This window comes from Rhamphochromis sp. 'chilingali' (genome assembly GCF_963969265.1).
Source record: "Rhamphochromis sp. 'chilingali' genome assembly, chromosome: 5".
Taxonomy (NCBI): Eukaryota; Metazoa; Chordata; class Actinopteri; order Cichliformes; family Cichlidae; genus Rhamphochromis; species Rhamphochromis sp. 'chilingali'.
In genome coordinates this window covers 13150595-13162878 of record NC_137932.1, presented here as the reverse complement: position 1 = coordinate 13162878, position 12284 = coordinate 13150595, and the positions used below count along the sequence as shown (strand labels likewise).

Sequence of the window (12284 nt, the reverse complement as noted above, 5' to 3'; positions counted from 1 at the left end):
AAAGCCTTAGTGTACCTTGACATTAGTCTTTGGTGCATCATCGACTGTGAGTTGTACCGAAACTTGTTTAGGCTACTGAAGAAAGAAGTGGCTCTTTTTAGGATCTTGAAATGTAGACTTAATCAAAAATAACTCGAAATTGTGAGATAATAAGCCATATTTTCTTTTTTATTTCAGTTGCAGAAATAACTTCCTGTTGTTCCATGAAGTTGACACTTCTGGTGGATGCTAGAATTGTTCTCAGTTTAGTGTCCACCACAAGTGATTATGTGTTCCGAATTCAAACCTGAGGGTTTTCCCTTTTAAGCAAGCGTTGTTTGCTTCTTAGTGCGCCATTTGTCTTAATATAGACGATCTCCGCCATTGCCTCCACTGTTGCGGGGGAACGTTCACGTGACTCTCTGCTGTTATTTTTTTTATTTTTTTTAATTATGCTTGTAGACAGTAATAAGAACTACTCCTTTAAATATATGCTTTGTTTTGCAATAAATAAACAGAGTGAACAGATTTACAATAAATTAAACGGATTAGAATAAAAAATATCTAAAGGGAGGAGTTGCAAAATAATACAGAAGGTAAGGAGCTTTTTTATTATTATTATTCCAGAGTATCGGGATGCGTTTTTAATACAGTCTCTCTCATCTGCCAAGTGTCTCTAATAATGTGTATCGTTGTCACATGTAGCCGTTGACTCTGTGTTTATCTAATTCCCGGACACCCCCACAGCATAGATGTAATGGTACGGTCGCCTCCTCTGTCAACTTGAAATTGCACATTTCAAGGGCAGTTGTAATCAGCGTGTGTATTCCTTCATTCTGTCTATTGAACAGCATTAGGAACATGCTTTGCAGAGCTGGACAAATACGTAGGTAAGATTGTTGTCACATTGTTGAGCATTTGGTGCGTGTACTGCGCTCAAAGTGCATACGGAATGGGGGCTCTTGACTTCTGCTAGCAGCAGTTGTTCTTGAACGTGACAGTTGCTTATTGAGAGCTAGCACTTAGCTAACCGAAATGCTAACTGGCAGCTCAGCTAGGTTAGCTTATGGCGCACTAAATACAGGTTTTTGTTTATTAAACGCGTAATCATGCTGTTATGAACTCGTGCATGAAGTTATGAACCGAATGTCTTAATATTGAGCCAGTATCATATGTTCAATGAACTAATATGTAGATGGCTGTGCTTCAAGAGCTGCGTAAATCTAGTATCAACAACAGTCATTTAGGTCAGTTGCTTAAGTAAGCTAAAACTAACTGAAAATCCTACCTCTGATACCCTGCAGGGAAGTAATTTGGTACGGCTTAGTTGCACAGCCTTGTCAATTGCTCCTTAGCAAATTACTAGTTGATTAGGAAACTAAAGTTTTAAAAGTAGTTCTGTTTGGTATATCTCAATTTCTGTTGGAATGTATCCCTAAATAACTGAATAACAGTTTTCTTGCTGATGTCATGACATTTTCATGATGTCATGCCTTATTTCATGCTGTATTTATTCATTATTTGTTTTCAGGTGTGCAGCCAGCCTCAGCCACACTATTAGCAAGGTAGCTGCATCGAGGCAGAAGCATACTCTCCCTGACCTGACATACGACTATGGTGCCCTGGAGCCCTACGTCAGTGCAGAGATCATGCAGCTGCACCACAGCAAGCACCATGCTACATATGTCAACAACCTAAATGTTACAGAAGAGAAGTATCAGGAGGCACTTGCAAAGGGTATGGGCAGAGTCGCATGATATTTCACTTCGCTTGAACTCGATTTGAAAATGAAGACTTTAAAAGTAGTTGTCTATATGAAGTTGTAATTAAGATTCTGATACATACATTAGTTTTTTTTTCCTTAAAGATTTTTCCCCAAAACATAAATGTGTAAGAGTTTGACAGAAACTGTATGTTGTGTATTTTTGACTTACATTTTTAGGAGACGTGACAACACAGGTTGCTCTCCAGCCTGCTCTCAAGTTTAATGGAGGCGGCCACATTAACCACACCATCTTCTGGACAAATCTCTCTCCAAATGGTGGAGGCGAACCACAAGGTAAGACAGAGAAATTTACAAAAATTGAAACAGGGTTTTGTATTTTGTTTGTTTTTCTACTCAGGAGTGGATATTGAACTTAAAACCAACAGGAGACCACAAAATGTCTCTGTTAGATACATGAGTATTTATGTAACTGTTAACTAGCAGAGTTGCCTGAGCAACTTGGTAACTTGCTTGTCTGTCAAGGATTATAGTTTCCTTCCCCCTAGTGGTATGAAACTGTATATGACCAGACTAAAACTATTCATAGCCAGTTAACATATCATCTTGTCTGTCTTTAATCAGATCACTTCTCTGAGACATGACTCTTATTGAATGTGCAACTTCATTTTATGACGTGTTAAAGTTGATTAATATGGTTGCAGAGTTTGTTTGTTTTTTATTGTTGCATAATGACTGAAAATTGCACCATTTCCTAATTGGCTTAAAGCTCAGTTTTGTTAATATGGAAATTGAATAGTACTCATGGCCACTGGTCAAATTTCATGACAGTTGGGGGAATGGTTGCATCATCACTTGGATGATGCAACGTTTCTTTCACTGAAAACACTCCAGCCAAGACATTTGTGTTGTGCCATTTCACAGAAGCATACACATCTGTTTGACAACTTTGTAGGAGAGCTAATGGAGGCAATCAAACGGGACTTTGGCTCCTTTCAGAAGATGAAAGAGAAGATGTCTGCTGTTACGGTGGCTGTGCAGGGCTCAGGCTGGGGGTGGCTTGGCTTTGACAAGGACAGTGGAAGACTTCGCATTGCTGCCTGTGCTAACCAGGATCCTTTGCAGGGGACAACAGGTCAGTTGGACTTTCTGTGATTTGGTGCTATATAAATAAAACTAAATTGAATGAATGCGACTTGACCTTCTAACTGCAACATGGCCTATTTATATTAATTTTTTCCTTTTTTTTTTTTTTTTTTTTTTTTTTTTTTTGGCGCTTAGGTCTCATTCCCCTGCTTGGTATTGATGTATGGGAGCATGCTTACTACCTTCAATACAAGAATGTGCGACCTGACTATGTGAAAGCTATCTGGAGTGTAGTCAACTGGGAGAACATGAGTGAGCGTCTTCAGATGGCCAGAAAGTAGAAGCTGATGCACAGCAACCACTAAGACTTGGATCAAAGGGTAGTTGCCTGCATTAAATCAGACTTATGACAGTTCAAATCTTCAGAAGGTAACTGGCATTTAAACTGTCTTTAAATTTTTTTTTTTTTTTTTTTGGTACATATATTGTACGTGGAAAAGCTGAAGCTAGCGGGCAAGTACTGTTTATCTCTGGTCTGTTCTCAACTGCCAGTAATTTTGAAAGCGCACAATAATGGACAACTTTAACATCAAAGCTGGCTTTTGCCATTCTCACATCTTATGAGTGGCATACTAGGTGTAAGATAACATGAGTGCATATTCTTATAGCTGTCTCAGTCAAGTTAAGCCACACTAAAATCGGACAATGTTATTGCAGTCCTTGTATTTGCTGTATGATAATAAAAAGCAGAAATTGTAATAAAACGGTTGTAAAAGCTTGATTCTTCTTTCTTTCCTTTTTTCATTACTTGTAAGATTCTAAAATTTCACTTTTTCCCCCTCTAAGCTATAAGAGAAGCTGGAGTTAAAAATGCAGTTTTAAACTTTATTTAGTTTAAATCCTCATGGCCCCATTATAGGGCAGTGTTGAATACTGGTCACTGAAGCTCATGTTTTCAAATGCATTTTAGCTCAATTGGTGTTAAAAGATGGATGTCAACATTGGGTTGTTGTTGTCGTCGTCTAGCACTTTAGAGTTTCACCCAAGATGAGTTCAGTCCAATCAAGATTTAAATCCAGGCAGGAAATGTATAATAAGCACAAGAATGGGGAGGCATTAAGTACCTTGATTTCTTAACAAAGGTCCTATAAACCTCACGATTCTGTCAAGCTGAAAAACTTTAGGTTTTATGCCTACATCTGGTCATAGTGCTACTATTTACAATGTTGCCAGAAGAGGGCAGTGTTCCCTTAACATTTGTGCTTAGGCTCCTGCTGTGTATACAGGACTGTGCAAACTAATTTACAAAGAGCCAAATCTTTGTGTGTTTTGGTTCAATGAAACTGGACAAGATGACGACTACCTGAAATTCATGTGTGTAGGGGGCAAACAAAAACAAAGCCACCTGCTGTTGATGGAAATTTCATCAGAAATGATCTCAGTGGAAGGGTGGCTTTTCATGGGGAGAAAAGACTGAGGTAAACCAAATTACACAAGAATCAAGACCTGTACAACAGTAAGTGTCTACAGCCATCTGTAAAACACAGTGAAGACTCTATCATGGTTGGCGCTTCAATTCAGCCAATGATGTTGGAGATCTTATCAAGACTCACAGAATTATAAATGCAGAAAAGTGCCAACAGATTTTGATCCACCATACACTACTACCTGGAAGGCATCTGATTGGCAATGGCTTCATTGTTCAGGATGACAATGATCCCAAACGCACTACCAATAAAGTAAAAGCATAGCTGGATAGGAAAACACACAATGAATCACTATCAGTCATGCATTGGCTTCCCCAGAGCACAGACCTCAACATTATTGACACTAACAGAACAAAAGGCAGCCAGCATCCAAAGAAGAGCTTTTCCTTCAAAAGTCTGGAGAAGGAAAAAGAAATGACAAGAAAACATGGTGAAGAGAGTTCAGACCACTTTAAAGACTAAAGGTGAACACACCAAATATGAACTTTTAATAGAATTGAAACTCTGTTCTTGCTTTATATACAATAAAATCGCACTCATTTCCTATTTCACAAACAAAATTTAAAGAAAAATACTGTTATTATTATTATTACCCACTGGTGTAGCATGAGTTTAACGTACCGTTGCATGGACTATAACTTCAACAGCAGACTTACAGGGTTTTGTAACAGATTATGTACTAAAGCAAGGAGGATTTGGATTCGTCAGAGCAAAAAGTATAAGCACGCAAACAGGATTGGTCTCATTTGTGACGTTGACATTGCCAGCCTTTTAAAAACAGAAGTCTCCAAATTTATGAGAGGATGACTCTAAATGTGGCCTACTTTTGCTCTGTAAAAGTTTGAGTATGCCAAAAAGTATTTCCCTCATCTACGAGTTGTAAAAAAAAGATGGAACTCACACAGGATAGTTTCTTTAGCTTCTGGAAGGGAAGAGAGGAAAATCTTGAGCAAACGTCTCAGTCGCTGAGTTTAACTCCTTTTTCAAAAACCACCTTTGTTCCTTACCCCTCTACCCTCTTCTCTTTGTACTGCTTTTTCCTAAAAAAGTGCATCCAAGACTCAAGTAATACGTAGACAAACATGCATATATATTTAGCTTTGTTGCCTATCCCCTTTTCTTCAGAAACGACATGAACTTTCACATTTTTATACACACGTTTCATAGGAAACACAAGTTCTGCTGTCGTTGTGGTTTCTCGCACACAGGCATGCAACGAGACTCGCATGCGGCTGAGTCTCGCATCCTGATTTTTATTGTCAGGGCCTTTGGGGTGGAAATGCGTGCCCAACAAATACTTTGGTCTTTACTGATTAAAACTGTGGCCTCTACTTCCACACTCGCAGACTTTACATTTTCTTCCACAGTGCTGTTTAAGGTTGTCACAAATTTGAACCACAAATGTTGGGTGGGCAAGAAAGAAGAAAAACAAAGAAGCCTTCAAAAATAAGAACATAATATTCAGTCAGACTTTGCTCCTTTCTTCCCTTTTCAAGCCTTTTATTGTGTTTTCAAACACAAAGTGCTGACAGATGCATGCAAGGGAACGTCCAGAGTTCTTAAAGTGGGTCGTTTTTGTTCGCTGAGCTCTCTCAGTTTTTGCTCAGATCTTTAAAGGTCAGGGAAGGTGGAGTTGGAGCTAGATGACCTGACCTTGTGTCTTCTGTTTTGCTTCTCTGAAGGCCTCAGGGACTGTCTGCTTTCAGGGAAGAGTAGATAAAGACTAAACCTCTGTACTCTTGTAGCACATGTGCTCATTTCTTAACTCTTTTATTTTCATAACAAATGTTTATTTTGTACTTTAACTGAAAAATGATCTGTGTGCTTCTAAAACCTGATCTGCTCTTCATATGACGTCTTCCTGAATAAATGTCAGCATCTTCAATCTCTTGTCTGCCTCCTAAATCATTTTTCAGCTTTGTCATCACATTTCTATGATCCGCCATCCTGTCCTCCAACCAGCAAAGCTGACCCGTGGTGTTTCTCTGTGTGAACTGCCCTACACAAGCTGTCATTGTCCCATTTGGACTGGAAAAGCGAGGTGTCAACACTAAGGAGGTAAAACTTTCCAGGATTCGTCGTCCGTTGTTCCTGGCAGAAAGGGCGACGGAGCTAAAATTCAGGGCACCCGTTTGGGTCTGAGCCTGAAACTGAGTGCTTTAGAGAAGGAGCTCTTCAGCAGGCACCGCGAGCCAGGAACCAGGCAGCAGGGTTTTGTGGGAAACTTTGTCCATGTCATTTTTGTTAAAAAAAAAAAAAAAAGACCAGACACACAAACAGAACTTGAACATAGTAGAAAGGCACGCAATGTGCTTCTTCCTCTGGTAGCGCTTCGTGTGATCGTTGACATTTCTACAAGTGAAACACTGTGAAAAGTCTGTGCTGCAAAGAAAAGAAAGGAAAAGACAGTTTTAGCGAGAGGGTGTGACGGTGTCTGGTTAATTCTTTGCAGTTATGTAATAGTCACTCGCACCAGTGAGTCCAAAGGCTTGTGGACATCGTTTAGGCAGCAGAGTGTGATAAATCACTGCAGGCCTGGGGTCATTTGGGTTTATGTGGGACTGATCCAAGCTTGACAAATCCACACGAGCTCACTGACTTTTCATTTAAAAAATGAAAAGTTCACCACACTGCCAACTGTAGCTCATGAAAGGATGCTAACTGTAGACCTAAGATCCCTTCTCTCTATAAAGTGAACAATAGTTCGTGGATAACTTTTCATATTTGTGGATATATAACACCCGTAGTGTGTTCTTTTAATCTTAAAAGTGAGAAGTTTTGAACTCAGACATTTTCTTTGTATGTATTTTCCTTTTCCATATCCATCATTTTTTTAAGCTGCTTCCTCTGTTTCTCTAGTATTCGTCTTGGCAATTAAGCTTGAATGAGATTCAATCATTTCTTTGGATTTAATCAAGAGAGCGGATAAGTTTTTCTGTCAAAAATTGGCTGTCTTCTCTTCTCCTTTACAGAGTCAGCACTCGGCAGATCCTTTTTGGCTGGGTACTCAGGATGTCAGAGGAAAGAAACTGAAAAGAAACAGAGAAACTGGAGGACACCCAAACACTGGAGTATTAAAATACAATAAGGTGCCTTCATCTGCAGCAGACTTGACTTCCTTATGGGATGGAGCTATTCCCGGTCTAAAATGACCATGCCCAAAATTATGTAGCTCCTGGTGGTCTTGTAGAAGAAAATCCGTAAACACATAAATATTGTTTCAATGTTTTAAAAGAGCAAACAGACAGTAACGTGATGGGCAACTTGTTTTTTCTTTCTCTTTCTTAAAAGATTAGCATTCATCACACTACATACAACCCTGTGAGCTTCGTGCTGAGTTTCTAAATATAAGTCAAACTGTGAGTAGAGTAAATACTCGTTAAGTGCTTCTTATAGACTATGAGCAGAAAATGGGTTTAGTTTTCTCTGAATGTATAAAATTGTCTGACAAAAATTACACTGCTTCTTACTCAGCACACTTTTTCTTAATGGGTCTTAGTCTTAGTTGATGGTTTCTACTTTTCTGCAGTACACTATATTTACTTTTTATGGTCACATTTAGAGTAAAATACAGAATACAGAATAAAGAATAAGGAAGAAATTTTTACCTTATGGTTTTCTCAATCAAGCACACCCCTTGTTCATGACATACATTTTGAAAACAAAACAAAACAAAAAAAATCGGGAAAAATTAAAGAAGAAATATTATGCTGATATTTTTCAATAATAATCCACAAACCAGTTGGTAACAGAACTACCTGCATGTTTTTTATACAGTTTATGGTGCCACCCTACTAGGTTGTAACAACTTTGTCTGTGAAAGACAGTTGTGTTTAGACAGAACAGAGAAATTCTTGTGTCCTTCTATATTACCTCCAAGGATCAGCTGTACAACAGTGTACTGGCTTTAAAAACAGGGAAGGAATTTTTAGTACCAGGTCAACATCTTGATAGAAAGAAGTGTACACGATTAAAAGATTCAAAGTTCAATGTCACAGTGGGACAAAATTGCAAAATTTAATAAAGATCGAAATCATTTTATTGATTCTAAACAATTAATAATACTAAACACCCCTAATTTCTTTAGACTTTGCTAGGAAAATGGGAAATAAGAGCAAAGATTTATTAAATTGTGTGCAAACATACTTGAAATACAGTATATAACTTAAAAAAAATAGAGTTTGTACAATTGCAATGAGCTTGAAAGTCAATATTTGGTCTGCCCACCTTTATTCTTCAACACAGTCTTAACTCTCCCAGGGAAGCTTCCTTGTATTTTCTTTAAATAGTCTTCAGGAAAAGTTCTCCGGGCTTCTTGAAGGACAGTCAAAGATTTTCTTTGCATGTTGGCCTCCTTTTGTTCTGTTTTCTGTGAAGATGATTCCACACTGCTTCAATAATGCTGCGGTCTGGACTCTGGGGAGGCCAATCCATGATTGATTGTGTTCCATTGTGCATTTTATTTTATCCAGGTATGCTTTTACTGCAAGATCCCCAACACCAGTGGCTGAAATGCAGCCGCCAAATCATTGCGTTTTACAGATGACTACGGACACTTGCTGTTGTACCTGTGAAGATTGATGATGATTTGAGCCAAAAATGTAAAGTTTTGATTCACCACTCTATAAGACTTGTTGCCACTGAATTTCATTCCAGCTTTTGTGTAATTTGGGCTATTCTCCCTGTTTTCCTTCATTAAAAATGGTTTAGTGAGAGGCACACTTCCACTGAAACCATTTCGATGAGGAGAGATCATTAGAGGGAACTGAACATGATTTATTTACAGAATTCAATCAAGCTGTTTGGTGATTAGACTACAATGGCCCATCACAGCAGAATGGATCCCAGCGGTGATAGGAACTGGGGAAGGAACCCCCGGAGTCTAGACACTGGTGGTGGAGAAAAAGGTGGAGGCTTCCATGGAGCTTGAGTAACATGGGAGAGGCAAAGAGTTCAGTTGGACAAAAGTGTCTGCAAGGGAGAATGACAGATGAGATTTTGGGCAGATAGATGATTGGACTAGACCAGCTATGTCAGAAATGAGGTTGACAGCATAGGAGATTGGAAGTGATGTAAACGATCAATTAGCCACCAAACACCCGGGAAGCAGACAGACGTGTGAAGAAAGATCTTACAGACCTTCCATCTTAAACTTACGCATAAGCTTAATTTCTGCTTAATAAATGCACCTTAGAACACACATGCATCAACACTACAATGAGCGGGTGGAGGGAGGTTTGGAGTCTTCCCTCACCCCCATTCTCTGCGACCTGCTGGAGCGGGGGGGCTAGGAGGAGTTGGCCGTCCGACTGCGGTCTGGAGTGTGGGGCCTCCCTGCTGCTGCGGAGTCGGGGCGGTCTGCCTCTCCCCACCGCAGGGAAAAGGGTAACACCACCTGGGTCTGGGTGCAGTTCCCCCCTCCAGGGGCAAGGGTACCTAGACCCGGTTTGTAGAGTACACTTGGGGAGTGTGATCGTGTGTACAGCGTCTCTCTATGTCTGTCTCCACGTTGGTTGTGTGGAGTAAGTGCATATGAGAGCATGAGGGTGGGAATGGATGTTTGCATATGTGTGTGCCTGTATTTCTGTGTCTATATGTCAGGTTGGGTGTCAGGTGCCACCTCTCTGGGGACATCTCAGGCCCTCCAAGGTTTGGAGGCCTATCTCCCCCTACCACCACTTCCCCTGCCAGTGGCGGACTCCCTCAGACATCGGTGCGTTGGTGGTTCTTTGTGTCCGGGGATGGGCGTCCAGGTACACACCGGCTCACTCCTTGGCGGCCGCTTATCGGGGCCTGGAGCCTGGGGCTCGCTCGGGCCACTTCGGAGGTGGGGTGCCCCCGGCCTCTCGGCCTGGGGCTCGGTCACTCAGGCACGGCTGGCTGCCGGCGGAGCTCACGGGCGCGTCACTGCAACCCCCCCTGGCTTCTGCTCCGCGGCTGCTGAGTGAGCCCTCATCTGGGACTCTCCTTAGCTCTTTCTGGGACAGTGGCGCGGCTGCCCCTCTGTTGGTTTTCCATGGTCTCTTGTGTTCTGGGGGCCTCTGGATGTCTGGAGTTTTGATCTCCTCCATACCTGCTTCATGCCCTGGAGGACGGGGCTGTGGCCCCCCACACCCTCTAGCAGATCATTACATGAAGGAACCTTTTTTTAAAAAAAAACAAGCGCGTCCATGCTCACAGGTGTACACACGGGTGATCACACCCACAAACTACACCCTTTTTGGCTCCTACCTCAAAGCACACTGTGTTCTGTTGATCTTATGTGCTGCACAATAATGTTTAATATTTAGTATTTACTGTCATATTCCCATTGTCACAGTACGGCTGTGTGCAGGCAAAAGTAGGACCCAAACGCAAACTCACAGAGACAAAAGGTAAACTCAAAAAACACAGCTTTATTGCTGGCGTGGAGTGGGACACGAAAAACAATACAAAATAGACTAAACTGGGAAAACTAAAGCACAAGGAGCCACAGGGAAAAATCACACAGCTATGATGAAGACTACGACACTGACAAAGAGAAACACAGGGCTTAAATACACAGAGGGATAACGAGGGAATGAGACACAGAAGGAGGGCACAGCTGGGAGAAATCAGGACTGGACGAGACAGAGACGCAAAACTAGAAACACTCACATGAGGCATGGACCTTCAAAGTAAAACAGGAAGTATCACACAGAGACGCGAACTAGACACAGTGGAGACAGCAACTAAGAAACAGAGACAAACCATAAGGCAGAGGTCTAAGAACCAAAATACACAGAGGGAAATACTCAGCTTTGAACACAAGAGACTAGACTAGAGGGAGTAACAAAAGACCAACCATGAGAACATAATGCACAATGCAGGGTGACAGAAAACAAGAAACTCAAACATGCAAAGACACACCATAAACAGAACAGAGGGGGCACAGAGAGACATGAAGGGCAGGGGAGACTTAACATGGGTTGAAACACAAGGGGGAACTAATAAGCAAATCAACATAGGAGGCCTAATGAGCTAAACATACTATAAACATCAAAATGAACTAAAACTCAAAACACTGGGTCCTAAGACCCAGGATCGTGACACCCATATATCATTGTGATGTTGTTTATTCTATTACTCTTGTTCTCTTCTGCTTGTTTTCTTTTTTCTTTCTCAGCAGGTGATCCAGGTGATTGATATATGCTTTTTTCCCCCCTTTTCCCCCCTGCTCATTCTGTTGGTTTTTGTCTTTTGCCCTTCTCCCCCGTCCCTCTTCTCAGCCGTTTCTCTTTCCCTCTTTCTTTCTCCCCTTCTTTCCCCCAGTCAAGTCTGTCCCGTATTCAGTAAGTGAAAATAAAATAAACAATAAAAGGTGAATCAAATGGACCATTACGGCAAGGCTGGGATGGTCAATTTGGTAAAGTAAATCCGTTGGGCATCTTTCTTTGCCTTTAGACAACAATTCTGATGGCAAAAGAGCCAAACGGGACAGGCAAAAAAAAAAAGAAAAAAAAAATTCTGCTGAGCTTCAACAAAAAGTAATAAGTGATAACTGAAAGGTCAGATGGACAAAAATAAGAAAACCAAAGCCTGAAAAATATAACACTTTTACACAACGTGCTATACTGACTGCAATATTGATAAAACCTCCTTTGCAGTAACAATGCTATGTAAAACTTTATTCAGATGCTTGTTATATGATTGATGACTTAATTATGACACTTAATCTCTGCTGTTGTCGTTATTACCTATGCTGTGCTGCAATGAGTTTAAAATCTATACACTACCAGTTTTGTACATTCACATACAAATGCAGGATTTTAAATGCAAATAATACTTTTAAGAAATGTCTGGCAAGCTCACATTAGTCTTGTCTATGTTAAAGGTTAATTGCATTACTTAATGAGATCTGTAATTTTTGTAGTAAAAAATTTTGTTATTTATCAGCTGATACCACAAGCTTTGATCCACTATCTATCAGCGACACTCTGATAAAATCAGAGGTTCACTTGAGGTGGAACACGGTATATTCTATTCTAGTA

At 40.6% G+C, this 12284-nt stretch overlaps 1 protein-coding gene across 1 annotated transcript; it reads left to right on the top strand.

The window, feature by feature from the left end:
- Nucleotides 1-744: 744 nt before the first annotated feature.
- On the top strand, nt 745-3569 carry sod2 (superoxide dismutase 2, mitochondrial). The gene is made up of 5 exons (XM_080883185.1): nt 745-869; nt 1511-1716; nt 1922-2038; nt 2658-2837; nt 2984-3569. The coding sequence occupies exons 1-5, from the start codon at nt 841-843 to the stop codon at nt 3127-3129; spliced, it is 678 nt and encodes a 225-aa protein (XP_080739311.1). The 5' UTR covers nt 745-840; the 3' UTR covers nt 3130-3569.
- Nucleotides 3570-12284: the final 8715 nt, after the last annotated feature.